A 24916-nucleotide genomic window follows, 5' to 3' on the forward strand; every position below is an offset into this window, starting at 1 on the left:
GAAAAAGGGCAGCCAAAAGACAGTAGCAGTCTTCAGGGAATCCTTTGCCCTGACTTCTCCAAGTGTACTATGTTTACTGGGTTTCCCCAACTGGACCTAAGGCACAAGTCAGTATGGAAAAGAGAGCAGGATGAAGAAGCGTCTGTCATTACTGCAGTCCATGCCCAAAACGGTCAATAGAGACGTTCCTTAATGAGACATTAGGCAGCAAGACTGAGTGGTCACTGATGGCAAACCCAGAACTAGGAAGGATGGGAAGTACTTTTGCGACAAATACATGAAAACTCATACATGTGGAAGCAGTAAAGGGACCTCCTCATGCTGCTTTCCCTTAGTAAGACATGGGAAAGCAGTTTCCTAGCTACATTAAAACGTCAAAACTAGACCAGGTATGGTGTCACAGTTGCTAGTAGGGCACCTGGGAGGCTGAGGTGGAGACAATGTAAACTGGCCTGGTGGTGAGCATCCTTAATCCCAGCACACAGGAGCAGAGGAAAGAAGCAGGCAGATCTCTGTGAATTCAAGGCTAGCCTCATTTACACAGCAAGTTCCAGGCCAGCCAGGGCTACAGTGTAAAACCCTACCTACCTTAAAAAAAAAAAAAAAAAAAAAAAAGACACGGTGGCTCCTAGTCCCAGGCCAATCTGGAGAACACAGAAAGTTCCAGGGTAGCCTGAGTTACAGTGCATGACACTGTTCTTTAAAAAATTAATTTAAAAAAGGAAACAGATACTTCAGGGTTTCAAAGTATCTTGCAGTTATTTGAATATTAACACAACTGATAAACGCTATCAGTAGTAATAAGTATACGTATATAAAGGTAAAGTAATTGGTAATCACACACGTCCACTTCTTGTGCTGAGGCTGTAGCTCAGTGGCAGAGTAGTTTCCTAGCATGTTCTAGACAACAGACTTTATCCCCAGTACTAGAGGGGAAAAAGGTGGGGGTGGATCTGGAAGATATACCCTGTCATCTCTTCGTATGTGGAGTCTCCAAATTTTTATCCTTATTCCATAGATGGGGGATTTAGGAGACTGTAGGATTATGAAGCCTAGGAGTTATAGTAAAAGCTGGATTTCTCTATCTCAGACGAGCAAAAGGTCATCAAGTCTGAACACAAACGCGCTAGTGAGTATTCTATTAATGAGACACAGAAGGTACAACACAGAGCGGGGACTGATGACATTCAGAGATGGAAAAGCAAACAGATGCTCACTGAATCTTCCAAGGCCACAACAAATAGGAGCCACAGTCACTCACGACCTCATATAACTTCCTCTTCCTCTTTTAAAATAAATTTATTTTATGTGCAGTGGTGTTTTGCCTGTATGTATGTCTATGTGGGGATGTCAGATCCTGAAGTTAAAGACAGTTGTGAGCTACCATGTGGATGCTGGGAATTAAACCCTGGTCCTTTGGAGTTAAGAGTCAGTGCTCTTAACTACTGAGCCATTTCCCCAGCTCCCAGATAACATTCTCTCTCTCTCTCTCTCTCTCTCTCTCTCTCTCTCTCTCTCTCAAGATTTATTATATATAGTGATTTGCCTACATATATCTCTGCAGATCAGAAGAGGGCACCAGATCTCATTACGGCTGGCTGTGAGCCACCATGTGGTTGCTGGGAATTGAACTCAGGACCTCTGAAAGAAAACTCAGAGCTCTCAACCTCTAAGTCACCTCTTTAGCAATAGATAACTTCCTCTTAAAAACTCACTTGTTACCCTATGTAACCCCATCAGGGCCTGTCACAGCTCTGCAGTCTTCTCATTTCAGAGATATTCTCTTCAGTCTCAGGATTAAGTGAGCACTGAAAAGCTACGTAAAACCCAGTTACTGTATTTTATTCATATCAGTACACAGAATGAATTATCCGGGCCCCTTGTGAGTTAACGTACAAATCTTTTGTCCTGCAAATCACTCTGTAGACCATGCTGGCCTTGAACTTAGAGACCTGCCCACCTCTGCCTCCTGGGTGCTGGGATTAAAGGTATGTACCACCATCACCTGGCTGATACAAATCATTTTTATTTCATTTTGTGGAAAAAGAATCAAAAGGTGAAAGTAAAGAAATGCTACACCCAGGTGTGGTAGGTCATCTTTGGGAAACTGAGGCACGATTGTGGCCATAGGTTCAAGGCCACCCTGGTCTAAAATGGAAGTCCCAGGCCAGGCAGGGACCTTACGAGACCATGTCTCAAAACCATGAAAATAACTATAAAAAGAAATTGCTGCATATCAGTTAACCAATTGGATATTTACTAAACACAATTTTATATGGCAATAAATGACCCCTCTCCACTTTATAAGCCTTTACAAAGTATACAAAAATCATTATAGAATGTCTTCCTACCTGAGCATGGTAGCACGAGCCTATGACCCCCGAGTACCTGGGAGGCAAAGGCAGGAAGATCATTCCAAATTTATGGCCATCTTGGTCTACAGAATGAGTCCAGGCCAGGACTACACAGTGAAACTGTTAAGAGAGAAAGTTGGTCAGTCAATCTACCGTCCGAGCCGCTTCAGGAAAGAGGCGGTGCGCACTGTCACACGACCTGACCCCACATCTGTGGAGAGGTCACAGGCTGCACTTGTTCTGTTTTTGGAGTAAGCTGGTTTGTTTTGTTTTGAGACAAAGTCTCCCTGTAGACAAGGTTAGCCTTCAACTCAAAGAGGTCCTCTACCTCCCAAGTCCTAGGACAAAAGGCATGCAATCCCACACCTGGCTTTATGTTTGTTTGTTCTTGGTTTTTCAAGATAGGTTTCTTTGTGTTGCTCTGGCTGTCCTGGAACTCACTCTGTAGACCAAGAAGGCTGGGTTCGAACTCATAGAGATCCACCTACCTCTGCCTTCTGACTACTGGGATTAAAACCACCACTGCCCGATGGCTTTATGTTTTAATTTTGTAATTCATTCTATTGAGGTGTTGAGCCACAACTATGAGAACACATGAAGCTGCCATGGTCTTACAGACAACAAGCCCCAAAGTGAGAGACAACTGAATCAGAGGAGACACCAAGGAGTCTAGTCCCATGATCTTTCAAGACAATTATAATAACCTAACCACGGGGCTGGAGAGATGGCTCAGAGGTTAAGAGCACTGACTGCTCTTCTGGAGGTCCTGAGTTCAATTCCCAGCAACCACATGGTGGCTCACAACCATCTGTAATGAGATCTGGTGCCCTCTTCTGGCCTGCAGGCAGATACACAGACAGAATATTGTATACATAATAAATAAATAAATATTTTAAAAAAAATAATAATCTAACCATTCCTAAGACACCAAGCTCAGAGGCCTTGAGAACACGCACACGCCTGCCAGAGGGACTGGGAACTGACAAAGCAGTGCAGCATCTACTGACTTAGGAGGATGAGATAAGGCTGCTTGGGCCCAGGAGTTCTGAGGCCAGGATTCAGTAACTGAAAGAGAAATCTGTTATAAACTGTAAGACTGTACAGACAGAGACTGACCAGAGGCACACATTTACAACAGCAAACCAAAGCTTAACTCGCTCCTTCTGCTCCAGAATACCAAGAAGAGACTTGGGTGAAATCTGTCCTTGGAAGGCAGGGAATGTCTGCCACAGAACAGCTGCTGGCTGCAGTGCACATCTTTAATTCCAGGACTCTAGAGAGGCAGAGGCAGGCGGATCTCTGAGTTCGAGGCCAGCCTGATCTACAGAGTAAGTTTCAGGACAGTCAGGGCTACACAGAGAGACTCTGTATTTGGGGGTGGAAGGGTTAGTATCAATAACTAGCCTAGTAAATATAGGATGAATTGAGAGAATGACAGATCCAGGCCAAGGAAGAAAAGCAACTAGGAACTGCCATCTTCAGAGCTGTCAAGATGGCTGAGCAAGAAAAAGGCAATGGAACGTAAGCCTGGCAACCTGAATTCAACCCCTGAGATTCATGTAAAAGTAAAAAGAGAATCAGCTCCACAGCTATCCTTTGACCTACACATACACACAGAGACATATGTAAGACTGGGTCTTACACTGTAGTCCAGGCTGGTTTTGATCCTTCTGCTTCAGTCACTGGACTTCTAGGATTCTAAGTGTGAACCAACATGCTCAACTAGAAATGTGTCCTTTTCGTTTTGTTTTGTTTTGTTTTTGAGGCAAGGTTTCTCTTGTGTACCCCTGGCCATCCTGGAACACACTCTTGTAGACCAGGCTGGCCTCCAACGAAGATCTGCCTGCCTCTGCCTTCTGAGCACTGGGATTAAAGGTGTGCTTCACCCCACGGGAATGCCATCTTTTAATGAAGGCCCTAAATGTTAAATTCAAGCACACAAGAAATCTTATGGATGCTCTTGTACAAAATCAGGGCAGCAGGAGGAGATGGAAAATGAGCCTCTGTGCTTCTAAAATAGAAGAGTGCCGGGTGTGTGTGGGTGGGTGGGAAGGGCAAGCTGACAGAGGAGCAGAGCACAGAACTTCCCGACAGCACGAAGGGTCCGTAACACAAGCCTCCTCTCCCTCACAGGATGACAAACACTCAAATGTGTGTGTCTGGGAACTAAAATCTTTTATCATGGGGGAGAGAGTGCAGAGGGAGCCTTCAGCCTTGGGAGGAGTCTCACAGCAATGTGCCTCAACCTGTTGCTTACAAGAGACCACAATGAGGCAACTTGGTCATCAACTAACCAACCAGTACCCAGGAACAAGCCACCAATCTCTAAAGATGTGGATGGAGCCTTTTCTCCCTGACATGTTACAGCAGTGGTTCTCAACCTGTGGGTTGCAACCCCTTGGGGTTGCCTGAGACCATCAAAAAGCACAGATATTTACATTATGATTCAGAGCAGTAGCAAAATTACAGTTATTAAGTAGCAATGAAAATAATTTTATAGTTGGGGTCACCACAACATGAGGAACTATATTAAAGGGTCACAGCATCAGGAAGGTTGAGTGCACTGGTTAGTCTCAGCTTCCAGAAGGATGTATCTGGGAAGCCTCCAAAGCCAAGTTATTAACTGTCTTCTCACACGAGACCCAAGAAGGAAGCTCTAGTCAAAGAGCAGGCGTTAGAGGTAACAAGGAGAGGCAGACATGGTGGCTCATAGTGCTAAGGAAGGAAGATGGGGAGTTCCAGGTTAGCCTGAGGTAATGTCAAGGATGAGCCGTGTTTTATTCTGAAAGCCATCTCTGATTCCTCCGACTCTCCCTGACATCTGCTTTACAATTATAATCTCCTAAAAAACTACATACATATAATTATTCACATAAAATGATGGGTTTCTTTCTTTGCCTCCCAGTGATTTAAAAATGTTCTGCGCATAGAGGCCACACTGACACAGCTGTTTCTCACAGTCCCTCCCGTTATACTGCACACACAGCTAGAAGCTCAACAATTTTATGCTTGCCTGATGCTTTCTAGGCACAATGGACTAAAATAAAACTCAGAAAAGCTACAGCCCAAAAGAGGTCAGTGAGACATCCCTAGTGCAGTTTGCACGGGACAGCTGTGCCAACGTTCTGAGAAAGCAGTGAGATGCTGTGCTCGTCTGTGTCTTGGTTGAGATTTTCAACGACCAACTTCCTTACTCCTGACCACTGCCCCCTTGTCACGTCCTATTCCTACGGTCGATGTGGAGAGCGCCACTGGAACTGTTCAAATAGCGCTGCTGTAACACACACCGCACGTTTCTGAGAACAAAGTTCAGAAAGAAAAATTCATAACTTCTGGTCACTTATTTTTTTTTTTGTTGTTTGCAATGGGAACTCACCGTGGCTAACCTAGAACTCAAGATTCACCTATGCCAGTCTCTTGTGTCCCAGGACATGTAGTTTTTTATTTCCCCCACTCCATCCCTTTCTTTTTCAGGGTTTCTCTGTGTAGCTCTGGCTGCCCTGGAACCCACTTTGTGGATCAGGCTAGCCTCAAACTCACAGAGCTGCCTGCCTCTGCCTCTCTCATGCTGGTATTAAAGGCCTATGGGATCACACTCAGTTTTACTTTTCTAACCTTTATATATGTGTGTGTGTGTTTGTAATGTGTATGCCAGTGCTCTTGAGACCATAAGGTATCAGATTCCCCGGAGCTGGAGTAGCAAGCAGTTATAAGCCTCCTTACGTGCATGCTAGAGCCAAAGGCAGGTTTGCTGGAAGAACAGGATGGGCTCCTGGCAGCTGAGCCAGGACTCCAGTTCCCTATTCTCTCTGTCTCTGGAAGATAATTCTTGGGACTATACAGTAAGTTTTCCACAGAAAGGTACTAAAATAAATCCTGAACTCTATCTAGTTCTAATTCTGACATCAAGAGAGTCTTCTGCAAATGAAGTCACCCTTAGGGATGTGAGTATTTACCACTAATCCTCTTGGTACTCACGACGTCCAGAGACAGATGAACAGAGGGACATTTACAAGGACACTTAGGAGGAAACCAGGTGCCTTGCGTCAGCATCACCCGAATATTCTTTGTACTGCTGTGGCTGCTGGGTACTACACCCCAAACTCCACATATGCCCACCAATTAGTTAGATTGGGAGTTCAAGGCATAGATAGCTCAGTAGGTAAAATGCCCACTGCCAAGCCTAATGACCTGAGTTTGAGCCCAGAATTCACATGGTGGAATGGACAGAACTGACTTCCTTCAAAATGTCCTCTAATATCCACACGTGTACTGTGGCACATGTGCACATGCACACACATGCAAATAAATAAATGTAATAAATGAAATAAAAACCTGCTTGTGAATCCTAAATTCCTATTGCCACAGAGGCACCAGCCGGCTGTAGAAGAAAACTTGTAGGCAGGAATTACAGAAGGCGGCTCTCACTGCCACCTTTGCCTTCTCTGGATGTTCTGCAGGTTGAAGGAGCCAATTCCTATCAAGGAGGAGAGCTTCTGTGGAGAGCTCACAAAGCCTCTGATAAAACTGATTAAAAGCTTGGCCAGCAGAAAACAAGACTAAAATGAGATAAACACCGAAATTCAACAGTTTGAGATTGTTTGGGGCATTGTGACCTGGCAAAGATCAAACCAGATGCTATTCAATGCTCAATCCATGTCCACTGAGGATGATCCTGCCTATCAATGGCAGCCAGTTCTACTGCCACCCAACTCCCTAGTCTGAGAAAATCCACAAGCTGTGAAGAGATCCAAAGAGAGGACTCTTGCTGCTCCAGGAGGCAGGGATTGGGAATATTGCTCGGTGGCTGTGCCTCTCATGTGTAACACGCTGGGTTTGAACATCAACACCAACACCAAAAGAAAACAAAAAAAAAAGCCGGGTGGTGGTGTCACCTTTAATCCCAGTACTCGGGAGGCAGAGGCAGGCGGATCTCTGTGAGCTCGAGGCCAACCTGGTCTACAAGAGCTAGTTCCAGGACAGGCTCCAAAGCTCCAAAGAAACCCTGTCTCGAAAAACTGGAAAAAGAAAAAAGAAATTCAGAATACAGAAGTCTATCCCTGATGGAAAACACATCCACCAAGTTCAAAATGGATCCTCTAAGTATCAGAGGGTGAGGTGGAAGCTCACAAGGAAAGCAGAACTGGTCTTCCTAAGGGAAATCAGGTGCACATACAGTTTAGCACACAGTAACAGCAGGAACTCAACCACAGTCAACCTCCAGCTGCTCCTCAGTCAGTACACCAGACAAACTGCAAACCAAGTACTGCCCCTGGCAAGGCATTTCAGTTGTAATTTCAGGTGCTTCATATAGAGAACACAGTATTCATGTGTTTTAAAGGGAACAATCACAAGAACACCATCGCTGAGGGCTCAGAAAGAGGCTCTGCCAGCTGGTGGTGGTGCACGCTTTAATCCCAGCACTTGGAAGGCAGAGACAGGTGGATCTCTGTGAGTTCGAGGCCAGCCTGGGCTACAGAGCGAGTTCCAAGACAGCCAGATCTACACAGAAAAACTGTCTCAAAAAATCAAAAAAAAGAAGCAAAAAAAGGAAGAAAGGAAGAGGCTTAAAGAGTAGAGCTTGCAGCCGGGCAGTAGTGGCGCATGCCTTTAATCCAGCACGGGAGGCAGAGGCAGGTAGATCTACTTTTAACTGGTGAGCCATCTCTACAGGGCCTATTCATTTTTTTTGTGACACACTCTTTGGCTTTTTGAGACATGGTTTCTCTATAGCTTTGAAGCCTGTTCTGGAACTAGCTCTTGTAGACCAGGCTGGCCTCAAACTCACAGAAATCCACCTGCCTCTGCCTCTCAAGTGCTGGGATCAAAGGCTTGCGCCACCACCGCCTGGCTCATAAATTTATTTTTAAATGGAAATTTAAGATTTTTAAAGATATGTATACAGTGTTTTGCCTACATGTATGTCTGTACACCAGAAGAGGGCATAAGATCTATGGATGGTTGTGAGCCATCATGTAGTTGCTGGGAATTGAACCAGGTTCTCTCAAAGAGCAGCCGTGCTCTTAATCACTGAGCCATCTCTCCAGCCCAAAATCTCAGATTTTCAAAAAATTAAGAGAAAAAGCTACAGATGCACCCTCCTAAAGTCCCTACTCTCTGAGCTCCAGAGAGAAAGGGTTAACTGCAGCTTGGCAAAGCTGACACATTTTGGAGTGAGCATATTAGTTCAACAATGCGGGAGATGAGCAAAAAAACAGGCTGCCCTGGGCAGCAGTCTCCCTGAAATAGGCTTCATTTAATTTTAATTTCTTCTGCTCTCCAGTTTCTCTCTTTGAAGCAGCTCTTGATTAGTTTCTTTTTAACTACCATTTAATTAGGAAACATAATTAGAATACTTATTTGATATCAGTGATGAGAGTTCTTTTCATTTTTCTTTGATCTAGTTTTGAAAATCCAAAAGCTGAGCCGTGAAATGAAGAGAGTGCCTAAAAACTGAAAGATTCCTTCTTCCCAAGTGCTAGATGTGTTATAAACTCCACAAGCAGCATGGACAGAGTCACTTGAAACAGAAGGAAGACAAAGCAAGCAAGGAAAGTTCTGTTTGCGGAATTGACCTTCTGTCCTAGTTACACTGAACTGTCAGCCTGACACAGCCTGGTGTCAGTCATCAGAGAGGAGAGACTGGATTGAGGAACTGCACAGATCAGATTGGCTTGAGTGCTGATACAAGAGGACCCAGCCCACCGTGGGCAGCACCATTCCTAGGCAGGTGGTTTTGAGCTGTACAAGAAAGGAAACTAAGAGTCTAAGAAATGGCCTAGCAATTACTAGTTGTGCTGGGTGTGGTAGCACACGCCTGTAATCCTAGCCCTTGGGTGGCAGAGGCAGGTGGATCTCTGTGAGCTAAAGGCCAGCCTGGTGCAAGTCCCAGGCCAGCCAGAGCTACACAGTAAGATCCTGTCTTTTAAAAAAAGTACTAGCTGTTCTTCCGCAGGACCCAAGTTTGGTTCTTAGCACCCATACAGGGGGACTCACAACCATTTGTAACTCCATGGGGACTTATGTCCCCTTTTGGCTTCCCCAGACACCAGCACACACAGCAGACACACATAAATAAGTGTGAAAACAGCAGAGGAGGAGGAAACCAGCCACACACAAGTGAGGGAGTGAGCCACCAAGCAGCGTCTTCCACGGTTTCTGCCTTTGAGGTCCTACTTGAGTTCCTGTTCTGTCTTCCCTCAATAATGGACTGCAGCCTGGAAGCGTAAGCAACATAATGTGTATCATGTGTACACGCTACATATGTGTATACTACACATATGTAGCACAAGCTACTTAAATCTTCTCCTTGCCTAAATGCTTTTCGTGCAGTATTTTATCCTAGCAACAGAACGAAAACTAAACACCTTCTAAAAGTAAATACCTACTTTCCTTCCTTGGTTTAGCTGTGCATGTCGTTCTCAAGTGGTCTCACTCTGCAGCCCTGACTGGCCTCAGGCTCCTGAAGGCTGGGATTACAGACATGCACTGCTATATACCCAGCGCCTTTCCTCTTCAATTTCTTCAAAGGAGGCACTATCTCTTGTGCACCCACACACATGCACACACCCGTATGCAAAACAATAAAAATTTAAAAAGCAATACATCTGGGGGAGGGTGGGTGGAGAGATGCCTCAGAGGTTAAGAGCATGTTTTACCAATGCTACAGAAGAGTCCAGTTTCCAGTACTCATGCTGAGGTGCCCATAACTACACATAATTCCAGGTGAAGGGGACTGAAGTCCTTTTAAGACCTCCTCAGATACCTACACTCACATGCATAGACACATAATTGAAAAATTTTAAATTAAAATAAACAAAAACTTAAAACAGGAAAGGGGGGAGCAAAAGCATTTCAAAAAAAAAAAAAAGTAATGTTCATAATAAACTGGAGGGTGGCCGGGCAGTGGTGGCGCACACTTTCAATCCCAGCACTTGGCAGGCAGAGGCAGGTGGATCTCTGTGAGTTTGAGGCCAGCCTGGTCTACAGAGCAAGTTCCAGAACAGGCCCCAAAGCTACACAGAGAAACTGTCTCAAAAATCCAAAAAGAGAAAAGAGAAAAAAAAAATAATAATGGAAGGCAAGCTGGGGAAAGTTGGGAGAATATCTGAAGAAAAAAAAAACTACTCTTAATATTTGCCTCTAATTTCTTTTTTTGTTATATTTATTTATTTACTTATTATGTATACAATATTCTGTCTGCAGACCAGAAGAGGGCACCAGACCTCATTACAGATGGTTGTGAGCCACCATGTGGTTGCCGGGAATTGAACTCAGGACCTTTGGAAGAACAGGCAATGCTCATAACCACTGAGCCATCTCTCCAGCCCCTATTTGTCTCTACTTTCATAAACAGCTGTAGGCAAGGGAACCTCCCCAAGATCACAGCTATGGATCTTGGGATCACAACCAGGTTTTCTGTGGCTTTTGTAGACAAGTCTCACTATGTAGCCCTTGTTGGTTGCTATAGAGATCAGGCTAGCCTTGACCTCACAGAGATCCACCTGTCTTTGCCTCCAGAGCACTGGGATTGAAGGTTTGCACTACCACACCCTACTCAAAGCAGGTTTTGAATGACTCCAAAGTTCATGCTTTTCCCAGGGGGATGCAAGTCTCTTTTCACAACACTTTGCTTGGGAAGTTAATGGGACAGGCTGATTCTAAGTGTCAGAGGTAGACTGTCTCCTGACCCAGATCTTTGTTTTTTACCTGCCGCCTCCAAACTAACTCATTTTCACGGAACGCTAGATTTGATAAGCTAATATAATTTGCTCACTTAAACCATACCCTGTAATAGAACACCTTCTCCCTGGGGGGAGGGGGGCAGGGCCACTCCCAAAGATTTTGGGAAAGGGGAATTATTACACTACGGTACCAGAACTAAAACAAAGAACTTCCTGGCAAACAGGATTTTCTTGGTTTTCATGCTTGTGGTTGAACACCAGGGCCTGCAACATGGCAAGCACGTGCTCCATGGCTGAGCTACACCCCAGCTCATGGCAAAGTTCTGCAAACTGATCACAGCTTTTCGGAGTACAAAACCCATTTAAAAAACAGAAAAGATCGACACTAAGCAGGGCAACAATTTCACAGAGAAAAACAGAGCAATTACAGGATGAACAAAGAAAGCTTCATACTTTCACTTCTGAAATGACTGACATTCAGCACTCTCATCTGATGGGGATTTTTTTTTCTCGAGAGGCCTGTACTGTCCCTTCTCCAGCTCCCACTTCCTCTTTCTCAGCTATCCCTTTCTTGGGAATAGCTGCTTAAACAAGGCTGTTATTAGATCTGCTGTGAGTTACAGCAACAGAACATAGTCATAAAATCAAATTTGGCAAACTTCCTTTTCTGCCACATTCTTGTGATTTTTTTTTTCATGCTGGTAAAGAACAAGAAGCTAGATTTTTTTTTTAAATCTAAAACTCACCCCCAGGCAAACTGCTAATCATTAAATCCTTTGCTCAACCACCTCTAAGACAGAAGAATAAATAAGAATGTTTCCAAAGGTTATGACCTTCCACCTTTATCTCAGTTTTCACTGGGGAGAAGGGGGAAGTTAAGAGCCGCCAGTTACAGCTAATGACAAGCTGGCTATAACAAAGTCTGGCTTTAAAAAGCAGACTACCATATACTCAGACAATTACACACCCACAAAAGTCTCTTGACACAAAAAATACACATATGCATATAGAGAGATAGAGATACAGACAGACAGACGGTGGGGGTTAGCAGCAGACAAAAAAACATGAACAAAATATTCACCATGACTGGCTTACAGATGTACTGATTTGGGGGTGAAAAACACTCAAATATCCGGCCCATTTTTTTCTAGTAACAAACGACAGCAATTACTTAGAGTAAGAGCTACATGGCAGCCTGTAACAGTAGTCCCTGTACCTGGGAGGCAGAGGCAAAAGCGTCACCCCGAGTTTGGGGACAACATGCTCTACATGGCAAGTTCCAGGCCAGCCAGAACTACACAGTGAGAATCTGTCTTAAAAACCAAAACGCCCTGGAAATATCCTAAAGTACAAGAGGTGCGGTAGTATCCCACAAGCAGCACATACTCTCCAAGAAGCAACATCAGTTTGTTGAAGCGTTGAGCTACTTCACTAAGTTAACAAAGACACAAGAAGATTGATTCTAATAATACCTACGGATTATTTGCGGCAATAGACACCGAATAAGTCAAAAAAATTATCACATCGCTAGTAACACAGGATTTATAAGGAGAGTTTATATTTTGGAATTCTCTGGCAGTAATAACTTTACAACATAATTATATACATGGCTTGAATAGCCTGGTGAACTTCCTCATTGACCGTGAACTACAACTAAATGCTTTATTATTAGTTTATTGCTAGTCACGTTGTTCAGACACCTTGATAAGTAACGTTTCTCTAAACCGCGGTTTCTAGATTGCTCTGCGCTGTACTATTGAGACCCACCGTTCAAAATGTCCTTTGTCCCCCACCGTGCCTGAAGCACACGAATGGTACACTACACTGAACTTTATATAATGAAAGTAATGCATGTCTCCGACCCTTAACATCTGAGCACCCACCCTAATAAATGACAAAGGCAAAAACCAATCGCTAGGCAGGATCTCAATGTCTTAGCCAATAAGAACATGGGGGTGGGGTTAGACTAAGCTCCCGGTGACTTCCCCGCACCCCAGAGACCCAGCTTGTGGGAGACGGGGCAAGAAATGGGCTACAAGGATCTCGTTACCCCCGGTTGTAGCTGTTGTCCTCCTCGTTCTCGCAATCGCTGCAGTGCTCATGGCCGTTTCCGTTCCCTTCCATCATCTGCGGCAGTGAAGGTGCCGGCAGCTTCACTGCTGTCTCACTCTCATCCGCCATCTTGGGTTGCGAGAGCCGGGCTCCGCGCCCCGCTACATGGAGGGCTCCTATTGGACAGGAGGGATATGCACTGTATTCTGGGTTTTGTAGTTTTTGTGAAGAAATCTGACACTAAGGGCAGCTCGTTTTCAAGAAAATGGATCGAAGTGGACTACAAAACCCAGAAATCATGAAGGGACGCCTTGGGAGGAGTGGGCAGCAATTCCGGAAACCCCTAGGTTCAGCCGCGCTCCCAGGCGAAGAGGTCCCCACACCTTGTAGGGTGGTCGCAGGGCATTCTGGGACTTGCAGTTCCTTGTTGAATTAGCGTTTCGCGAGTGGTAGGTTGTAAAGTCCAAGGTTTCAAATCACAGTATCCTTGATAGGCACCGGGTCACAGGTGAGCCGTTATCGGCTGCCGTTAAGGACCGTTACCATTCCTGGGTAAGTGGAAGACACCGAGGTCCATGGCTGCGGTTCGCCAAGAGCCACTGCCCCTTGGCGAACTATTCCTATTAGAAGCCAGTTTTGCTCTCGGCTGCCTTCCCCACTCCTGCCTTTAGGCAGTCCTGGGTCTTTGGAAACCTAAAACCGGGAGGCAGTGCAATGAGGTGTGTGCAACGCTGACCCAGAGCCAGAAGACTTTATTGTTTGGAGGCGACACTTACTGCTTCTTGGCTTCTAGTTTTGCACCGAACTCTTCACATGGGCCTTTGATTCACCACTAGAGCTTTCCATCACAAGTCATTTCTTTTTGCGATTATAATCACATTATTTCCCCCTCCCTTTCCTCCTTCTAACCCTACTCCCATATACCCTTCACCTTGTTCTCAAATTCATGGCCTCCTTCTCTTTATAGGGTGCGTGTGTTCCTAAATATATTAATACAGCCTGCCCAGTACGTATAATATAGGAATATGATTTCAGGACTGGTGTGCTCTTCCATGGGGAGGACTATTTTTTCTCCCACTTTCAGCATGCTTTAGCTATCTGTAGTTCTTTATCTAGGATTGAGGCCTCATGAGTTCCCCTACGTCCTTAAATGAGCACTTATAAACCAGGCTGTGGGGGAAGACTTTTTGTACATATGTATGTATAATTTAACAAGTCTAGAGTGTGGATGTCATGATTTTTCTCCCCCCCTCCTTTTTTTTTAAACACACTGAAAGACGTATTCCAGAAAAGGTACATTGCTTGTTGGTGGCAAAATCTGTATATAAATCTGGATCTATCTACTCTATACTCTGTTTAATTCTTTTTGTTTTGTTTGTTTTGTTTTGTTTTGTTTTTTGAGACAGTTTTTTTCTCTGTAGCTTTGGAGCCTGTCCTATACTCACTCTGTAAACTAGGCTGGCCTCGAACTCACAGAAATCCTCCTACCTCTGCCTCCCTAGTGCTGGGATTAAAGGTGTGTGCCACCACCATCTGGCTCCCTCTTTAATTCATCACAACAATCATGTTGTCTGATATAGGCAGCCACCACAGGAAAACCAATTATAGGAAGGCAATTGTAACATCTATCTTAGAATTGCCCAAATGCTTCAGTCCCCCGGGTCTGCGTCCTGTCACTAACTAGTTTAACCATAATCCTGAGAAGATAGCCCAAAGATGTAGGCTCAGAAATTGCCTGTTTGTGTTGGGTATGGTAGGTGGGGAGAGAAGACTAGTTTTTAACATCAGAGAGCTGTCGGCCAAAAAGGGAAATAAATGATCTTTGCTTTTGCAAAACTGAACAAGGGAAGAAACAATTCCCCTCTGACTCAGGGACAGAAAACAAAATAAAACACAGAACTAAATATAGCCAACTTCTCTTGCATTAGTGGCAGGCCCAGAAAAGTAAATAGATTCCAAAACTGCAAACACTTCCCAGTCATTTCTGTTTGATTTTGGAAAGCAGTCAAAGCTACCCACTTGGGCTCAGCTGTCACCTGTACTCACCCCTCCAGGATCAAGACTACTCTTCAGTAGATGGCTTGCCTCACATATGTAAGGTCCTGGGCTCACTGTGCACTAACTACTGCATCCAACATTATACATCGTGTATGTATGTGCATGTGTATGCGTGCACTCTGACCCATGGAGCCATCTCACCATCTGGAGGCTAACTTTCCTATTGCCTCCTCTGACTTATATGCTCTGGTAAAGAAGACAGGGGAGGGGACTTGAAGAAAACTGTACTTTTCCCAAAACTCAGTGATGCCAATTGCAGAGCTTGAATGGGAACTTAGAACTATAATTCTAATTCCCTGTGTTGTTGGATGCTGCACCAACAACAGACATTCAATAAGATCAGGAAGAATAAATATGTAGGTTTCTGTGGACCCTGTCACACTTTTTGGGGGAGAGTTGGCTTTTTGAGACAGGGTTTCTCTGTGTAACAGCTCTAGCTGTCCTGGAACTCACTCTGTAGACCAGCCTGGCCTCAAACTCACAAAGATCCCTTGCCTCTGCCTCCAAAGTGCAGGGATTAAGGTTTGCACCACTATTGCCTGATGGACCCTGCTCTTCTTGTAGTTCACAGATTAAGTACAACACTTCGCCTTGCCAGGTGTGATGGCACATGCCTATAATCCTAGCACTTAAAGGCAGAGGCAAGAGGAGCATTGTATAGTCCTCTTCTGGTCTCTGTGGGTACCAGCATTCACATACACAAACCCAAACACAGAAACACAGGATATGCACATAATTAAAAATAATAAAAATATAATCTTTCAGAGAAGATTTTGAGGATAAGCCAGGATCACAACTTTGAGGTCAACCTGCTTCTGCTCCTAAGTGCAGGGATTAAAGGCATGTGCCACCATGCCCAACACAACAAATATTCTTATCCACTGAACCATCTCCCCCGCCCAGGATGGTGCTTTTGAGGTACCATAATGAGACTGATAAAACTGTAGGCTGGGGGATGGGGAACATATTGAGATTGAAAGCAAGAGTGGTGGTACAGGTCTGTTGTCCCATCTGCTGAAGAGACCGAGGCGGTAGAGCAACATCAGCCTGCCAACTTAGGGAAACACTGTGGAAAAGTAAAAGATACAAAAAGGGCTAGAGATAGCTCAGTGGCAGGGTACTTGTCTAGCGTGCCTGAGAGCCTGGGTTCAATCCTAAGTACATACACACACACATACGCACACACACACATCCTGGGTTCAGTTCTAAGTACTATACACACACACACACACACACACACACACACACACACACACATCCTGGGCTCGAGTCTAAGTGCTACACACACACACACACACAGAGAGAGAGAGAGAGAGAGAGAGGGAGAGAGAGAGAGAGAGAGAGAGAGAGAGAGAGAGAGAAAGAGAGAGAGAGAAACAGAAAAGCAGGCAGGAATTGGGCAGAGAGTGGGAGAATATGGACTTTATCCTAAAAACTTGGAGTCTCTAATGGAGTTTTAGCTGGGGAAAAATGGGATCATACTTCTGTTGCTAGAAGATTATATTGGAGAGACTGGGAGCATGGCGCAGTTGTGTAGTGTGCTCGTCAACAGTGCACAAAACCCTAAATTCAGTTCCCATCATCATAGAAGTCAGGTGTGGTATTACCTGGGATCCTAGAACTAAGGAGGAAGAAACAGGAGGATCAGAAATTCAAGGTTTACCCTTGACTACAGAGAGAGTTCCAGGCTGGCTTGGGCTGCGTGACACTCTGTCATTTGTTTGTTTTGGATTTTTGAGACAGGCACTGTGTAGCCCTGGCTGTCCTAGAACTTGAGGTGTAGACCAGGCTGGCCTTGAACTCACAAAGACCAATTTGCCTCTACCTCCTGAGTGCTGAAATTAAAGGTTTGTGCCACTATATCCAGTTGAGGCTCTGTCTTTCAAAAAAAAAAAATTCATACCATACTGTCACTTAGTAATCTTAGTCAGAGGATTTCTTCCCTCTGTAGAGCAAGGCTAATCATCTGGGCATGAAGTGACGAGTTGGATGTAGTCTTCAATAGCTTCTCATCTCTCCTGAAGCTCACCTTCTGGAAGGGACCCTTGTTTCTTCCTGAGTCACAGTCCTGACATGAGATCCAAAGAACAGTAGGACTTTTGTTCGGTGTTGTGAATTTAAGAATATAACAGGTGTTCCCAGCACTTTCAAATAAATTAGGGGCTCAGAGGGTAAAAGGGATTTCCAGTCAAGCCTGACAGCCTGCATTCCGTACCCAGACCTGCGATGGAAGGAGAGAACTGACTCTTGGAAGCTTTGCTGTGATCGCCACATACGCACATGGAACAGGGAGATGAAGTTGGGGACGCATATCTGGGGTGGTGCTGTGAAAAATTCTTTGGGCGGAGCGGGGGGAACCAAACTTTAACATTCTTAAAAATTTATTTTTAGGGCTGGAGAGATGGCTCAGAGGTTAAGAGCACTGACTGCTCTTCCAGAGGTCCTGAGTTCAATTCCCAGCAACCACATGGTGGCTCACAGCCATCTATAATGAGATCTGGCGCCCTCTTCTGGCATGCAAGCATACATGGAAGGAATGTTGTATACATAACAAATAAATAAATCTTTAAAAAAAAAAGCACAGATATTTAAAAAAAAATTATTTTTAGCCAGGCAATGGTGGCACATCCCTTTAATCCCAGCACTCTAGAGGCAGAGGCAGGTGGATCTCTGGGTTCAAGTCCAGCCTGGTGTAGTATGGACAGATATACACAGAGAAATCCTGCCTTGAATAACAAAGCAAACAAAAATTTTATTTTCTTAATTTTTGAAAAATTTTTTAATGCACATTGGTATTTTGCTTACACGTATGTCTGTGTGAGGGTGTCCCAATCCCATGGATGAGGAGTTACAGGCAATTGTAAACTGCATGTGGGCTCTAAAACTTGAACTCAGGTCCTCTGGAAGAACAGCCAGTGCTCTTAATTGATGCACCATCTCTCCAGCCCCCCCCTCACTAATTTTATATGTAAAAGTGTTTTTGCCTGTGTGTATGTGCATTACTTATGTGCCTAGTACCCAAGGAGACCCAAAGAAGTCTGCTTCCTTGGAACTGGAGTTACTAGTAGTGTTTGTGAGCTGCCAAGTGCATGCTGGGAGCCAAACTGGGGTCTTTCGGAAGAGCAGCAAGTGATTTCAACCACTGATCTCTCTCTGCAGCTCTTAGCTTGCTTGCTTGCTTCTTTCCACCCTCCTTTCCTTCCTGAATCTTTCCCAAACTGGCCTTGAACTTGCTATGAATTGAGATGACATTGAACTTCTGATCTTCCTGCCTCTACCTGGGAATATAAGTATTTACCACCATGCCCAGTTGGTTCAGCCAGGATATTGTGCATGCTAGGCAAGCATGTTTTTTGCAATCGAGCCACATCTTTATCTCCCTAAAACAAACTACATTTGGCTTTTAGAGGCTGCATAAACTCTGTATTCCCCCACTGTAATTTCTGGGACTCTCCAGACCCTCTTCTAAGATAAACTAAAGAATTACTTCAGTGTGTGCAGTTATCCACAGCAGACCTTACATTGCACGAGGTGGGAGACGTGTTGGATTTTCCTTACTTCTTTGTATCCCTTAGGCCAGCACACAATGGTCTTTTGTCTGAGGTTTCTGTCCCACCGGTTTTTGTCCTGCCTGGTTCCCACAATCCTTAAGTCTCAAAGAAATCACACAGAGATCTACATTAGTTATAAACTGACTGGCCCATTAGCTCAGGCTTCTTATTAACTCTTATAACTTATATAGCCCGTTATTAGCCCATTATTCTTATCTGTGTTAGCCATGTGGCTCAGTACCTTATTTAGCAGGGCAGTCACATCTTGCTTCTTCTGTGATAAGGTCAAAACTGCTGAGGAATGGGTTTCCTTCTTCCCAGAATTCTCCTGCTCTCATTGACCCGCCTCTACTTTCTGTCTGGTTGTCCCGCCTATACTTCCTGCCTGGCTATTGGCCAATCAGCATTTATTTAAAATATAATGAACAGAATACAGACCATTCTCCCACACCAATGGCCCTTAACATTTGCCAAGTAGGGATTGGAGCAGAACCGTTGTGTAACATGTGGAAGATGCTGGGTTTGTTCTCTGTCCCTAAAAACAAACAGACAACAGTAACAACAACAGAATTGTTAGATTTATGTATGCGCAAGTGGCAACAAAGAAATGATAAGGTCGTGGTGGCAACTTGTGGCAAGTAAAAGGCAGAGGTAGGAACAGAGTATATGCTAGGATGTTTGCGCAGTCCTTTCTTGCTAGCATCTTATCCTTTTGGGCTGTGTTGTCTGCTATCTTGTCTGAGCAGGTCAGGTTTCATTCAGTGATTTGTCCAAAGTCTCTGCTGCTTAGTATGGAGTTGAAACTTTACATGGGATGTTTTAACCCAGAGCTGGGTGGAAGAATCTTGTGACTTTTCCTCCCTCTTTCACAGGGTGGTGTTTGATGAGAAATGGGTCTATAAAGGCAACCTGGCCAAGTTACAAAGGCTGTGTTTCTGGCTAAGGAGTTGGATTTTGTGAGGACCTAGGTTTTGATTATGGATTTCTTTTGTTTTGTTTTGTTTCGTTTTTGTTTTTTTGAGATAGGGTTTCTCTGTGTTACAATCCTAGCTGTCCTGGGTGGGACTAGCTCTCATAGACCAGACTAGCCTCAGACTCACAGAGATTTGCCTGCCTGTGCCCCTGAGTACTGGGATTAAAGGTGTGCGCCACCACCACCCTGCTCAATTATGGTACTTTTGGGGTTTTGTGGGGTTTTTGTTTTTTTCTTTTTGGTTTTTCAAGACAGGGTTCTCTGTAGCTTTGGAGCTTGTCCTGGAACTAGCTCTTGTAGACCAGGTTGGCCTCAAACTTGTCTCTGCCTCCTGAGTACTGGAATTAAAGGCGTGCACCAACACAGCCCACCTATTTTGGGTTGTTTTGTTTTTTTTTTTTTTTTTTGACAGGGTTTCTCTATGTAGAACAGGTTGGCCTCGAACTCAGAGATCTGCCTGTCTCTACCTCCCAAGTGCTGGGATTAAAAGCATGCATCACCACCACCTGGCTTGATCATGTTTTTTAGCAGTCTTTTTTTTCATCTTTTTTTTCTTTTTTTTTTTTTTGAGACAATGTCAGCCTGGCCTGGATGGAACTTATTGGGTAGCCCAGGTTGGCCTTCAACTCATGAACCTCCTGTCCAGCTTCCTGAATATTGGGATTACAGACAACTGCCATACCCAGCTGCGGAAGCTTTTACATAAAGAATGGATGTTAATGATATTTGCAAAGTGTGGCATAAATTTAATTGTGTATTAATATTTATTTATTTTTGTTTATTTGTTTTTCAAGACAGGCCTTCTCTGTGTTGCTTTGGAGTCTATCCTGGAACTAGCTAGCTCTTATAGACCAGGTTGGCATTGAACTCACAGAGATCCACCTGCCTCTGCCTCCTGAGTGTTGGAATTAAAGGTGTGTGCCACCACCACCCGGCTTAATATTTATTTAAAATAAACATGGAAAGTAGAGGGGTGTGTGGTGTACAGGAGCTCAAGCAATGTCAGAATGTGTGAAGCACAGGGACCATTGAATTATAAGATGAATTCTATTTGCAAATTCAGGGCCAGTCTGGCTACATAGCAACTCTGTTTGGGAAGGATCGGAGAATAGACACCATTCATTTGGAGACACAGCATAAGTCATCTTGGCCATAGAAGGCAAAGAGAACGTTCCAGGAACTGGGATTTTTTTAAAAAATATTTTATTTATTATGTATACAGTGTTCTGTCTGCATATACACCTACAGGTCAGAAGAGGGCACCAGATCTCATAGATGGTTGTGAGCCACCATGTGGTTGCTGGGACTTGAACTCAGAACCTCTGGAAGAGCAGTCACTGCTCTTAACCTCTGAGCCATCTCTCCAGCCCCAGGAACTGGGATTTTAACAGCAGGCACAAACTGTCTTTTTCCCCATTCCCTAATTCTTTCCATAATTTATTTATTCTATTTATTTATTATTTATTTGTACTGGGGATTGACGTTGGGACTATAGACCACTAGCTACATTCTTAAAACTTTTATTTTGAGATGGAGTCTCTATAATTCACTCAGGTTGACTCTGAACTCACTCTAGCCCAGGCAGGCATTGACCTTTTGCTTCTCCTGCCTCAGGTTCCCAAGCAGCTGGCATTACAGGTCTGAATCACCAGGCCAAGTACACTAATCTTTTAACCACCCATCTCTTCCCCTCTTTTGTGTATGTTGCTTTGAGACAGAGTTCCATGTGACCAAACTTTGCTTTGAGACAGAGGTCCATGTGACCAAAACTGACCTGTTTGCTGCAGCTCACGAAGCTGATCTTGGAACTCCCAATCCTTCTGCCTCAGTCTCCAGAATGCAAAGACCATGGGCCTTCTGCTTCTTCAGCTGAGGGCATTCCCCTATAACTCACTTAAAGAGGAAGAGTGTTGCTTACTGGCTTGCTTCTCATGACTTAGCCTGCTTTCGTATAGACCCTAGACATACTAGTCTATGTTGGTGTGCAAAAGAGTTCCACAATAGCTCGGAATGGAGTATAACAAAGGTTTACTTATTTGGGGATAAACTCACAGAAAGGGTAGTGATCTGCAGTCCTCTGTGTGCTGGGAACTGGAACTGAATCCAGCGGCCAAGAGTCCCACGTACACTTTTTGTCTGCATTTATAGTACCTGAGATCATGTTGGGGACTGCAGACCACCAGACCCTGAATTTCCTGTAAACAACTTGTTTTTCTCTGCTCTGAGCAGCCTACAGCAGGGGAGTGGGTTCTGGTGGGTCTGAAAGATCCCGAGAACTGGGGCGTGGCCAGAGCACTATATAAGCTGCCCCTGAACACAATAAAGGGGGCATTCTTGTTTCAAGGATGACCCATGTCTCTGTTTGTCTGTGTGTCTTTGCCCAGGCCCTTGCGAGACTAGAGAACCATCCTGTAGTGCATGCCCACACTACAGGCATAGTACATGTAATACAAGTGGATGGTACAAGATCATGCCCAAAGTGGGCCAGTATCTTAAAGGCTATTGACTGAAAGTGTTCCCACAGCACCTTCCCCTTTTGTCTAAATGAGAGCATTTTAAGCCTAATACAAAACTATATACAATAAGAACAAATATCAAGAGCCAGGCAGTGGTGGTGCATGCCTTTAATCCCAGCACTCGGGAGGCAGAGGCAGGTAGATTTCAGTGAGTTCGAGGCCAGCCTGGTCTACAAGAGCTAGTTCCAGGACAGCTAGGGCTGTTACACAGAGAAACCTTGTCTCGAAAAACCAAAAATAAATAAATAAATAAGAACAAATATCAAGTATTGTCCAGGGAAAATAAGAGGCAAAAACTTATATAAGTATTAGAATTACAACCAGCATGAGCAGTATCAAACAAGAAACATATGCTAAATGTTTCAATAGTTATCCTACCCTAAGGAGTCTAAGACTTACATTAAAAATGACTTGACTACAGGAGAATCCCTGTGAGTTCGAGCCCAGCCTGGTCTACAAGAGCTAGTTCCAGGACAGCTAGGACTGTGTTACACAGAGAAACCCTGTCTCAAAAACAAACCAAAAAAAAACCCAAAAAACAAAAAACAGTCAAACTATAAGTATGACAAACATGGATGACTATTGACCTGTAATTCTTTTTTTAAAAAAATTATTTGTTTATTATGTATACAGTGTTCTGTCTGCTTGTATGCCTGCGCACCAGAAGAGGGCACCAGGTCTCATAGATGGTTGTGAGCCACTATATGGTTGCTGGGAATTGAACTCAGGACCTCTGGAAGCAGTCAGTGCTCTTAACCTCTGAGCCATCTCTCCAGCCCTTGACCTGTAATTCTTAATACCTATATAGTTTAAAGATTAAGGCTTCATATTAAAAAAAATTAAACAATCTTTAAACAAATGTGCATCAAATGAGGACAATGACCTCAAAATTTAAGCAATATATAAGTATCTTGAACAGAGGTAGAAATGTATAGTGCAATATGATAAATATATCCTAAAATTGCATCAATATACAAAATATCTTAAGCAGAGGTAGAAACATGACACATACAATATGACAAAATAACTTTGCTCCGGTGCACAAATATTGTAAACAGAAATAGAAGCATATTCAATGTAACAAATATAATTTGAATTTATATCAATATACAAGAATCTATACCAATGTAAGTTGTCTATAAATAATAGCTCATAAATAATCTCACTATCACTCACTATAATTAGTATGAGTAAGCTCACACTAATCTACCTCTGATCCCATCCCATCCATTCTCCTTTATTTTTTTTTCAAGAGAGATCCCTGAGTCTACTTCATTTCCACCCCCAACTCTTTATCAGTTATAACCAACCCCTAATATATATCCCTAACCCTGAGGACAAACTTTGTTGGGAGAGCGGACATCATTTTCTACAATTACTTCCAGCTGTTGTGGGGGTGAGGTTATTTGGGATCCTGTAAAAACTAAAATAATGATTATTTTTCAGGACTATTTTCTGGTATAATTGCAGATAGTCTCTGAGTAGTCGGTAGGGTTTTTCTGAGGTTCTTATTTGAAGTTCTGGCCAGAATGTTGTAAGAAGGTGCACCATCTCAGCGAGCCAAGTTGGAATGATCTTGAGTAGTTTGTAACCCCAAACCAAATTTAAAGTGGTGCTGCCAGTGTAATAACATCATATCAACCAGGTGAAGTCATTGTTGTGGGGCCCCAGGGTGATGACATCATATCAGCCAGGTGGAGTCGTTGTTATGGAAACAACAAGGCCAGCCTGGTTTACAAGAGCTAGTTTCAGTACAGGATCCAAAGCGACAGAGAAACCCTATCTTGAAACAACAACAAAACAAAACATAGCTTTTTTTCTCCTGTGAAAACAAGAGCGAAAACCCTTCCCCAACAGAGCCCATGTCCTGATTTCCATTCTGATGTCAACACATCCTTGAAATACACTAGCTGATTTAGTTCTGAAGTTTTTTTCTATTATCCAATGTCTGTCTGCTGCCATTGTTCCTTTCTCACTAGTATTAAGAAAATTCAAGGTTAATAAAGCATTATGCAGTCTATTTCTAGAGGTATTTTTCATCCCTTTCTATTTGTTTAACTTATCCTTTATAGTTCAATTTGATCTTTCTATAACTATCTGACTTGTAGGATTGTGTGGTATACCTGTAATATGCTTTATATTATAATAAGCAAAATAGCTGTTTCATTTTATTATAAACATATACTGAACCATTATCTGTCTTTATTTGTGCAGGTATAACTCATGATGGCCATAACTTCCAGTAAATGTGATTATCGAATTAGCCTTTTCTAAACTCAAAACAGGTGATCATTGAAAACCTGAATGGGTATCAATGGTTTGGTGTACATATTTTAATTTTCCAAATTCTACAAAGTAGAACACATCCATCTATCTATCATATTTTATTTCTTTGGGTTCCCTTTGGGTTACTTCCTGCAGGTAGTGGTGGTTTTTATGAAGAACAAGTAGGATATCTCCTTATAATCTCCTTAGCTTATTTCCATGTAAAAGAAAAGTCCTTTTTTAAATCTTTGCTATTGACATGATGTTTTTTTATGAAATTCTGAGGTCTTTAATTCATTTCCAATCAATAATCGATCAATTTCTGCATTACCTTGTGCTATAGAACCTGGCATACCGGGATGGGATCAGATGTGTGTTATGTTTATAGGACAAAGCCTATACCTGATTATGTCTTGAACCTGAATAATTAATGAAGTCAGTTCTGTATCATGTGGTATAAATT

The 24916-nt window shown here is 43.5% G+C and overlaps 1 protein-coding gene across 1 annotated transcript in view; it reads right to left on the reverse strand.

The window, feature by feature from the left end:
* The window catches only part of Nmt1 (N-myristoyltransferase 1), a 35514-nt gene extending 22263 nt beyond the window's left edge, over window positions 1–13251 (reverse strand). The window contains exon 1 of the mRNA XM_048445844.3: window positions 13089–13251. Coding sequence (XP_048301801.1) covers window positions 13089–13219 — 131 coding nt within the window. The 5' untranslated portion in view covers window positions 13220–13251. The remainder of the gene's footprint in view (window positions 1–13088) is intronic.
* Between the last annotated feature and the right edge of the window lie 11665 nt (window positions 13252–24916).

This window comes from Myodes glareolus, chromosome 9 (assembly GCF_982192425.1).
Source record: "Myodes glareolus chromosome 9, mMyoGla1.1, whole genome shotgun sequence".
NCBI classification, from domain to species: domain Eukaryota; kingdom Metazoa; phylum Chordata; class Mammalia; order Rodentia; family Cricetidae; genus Myodes; species Myodes glareolus.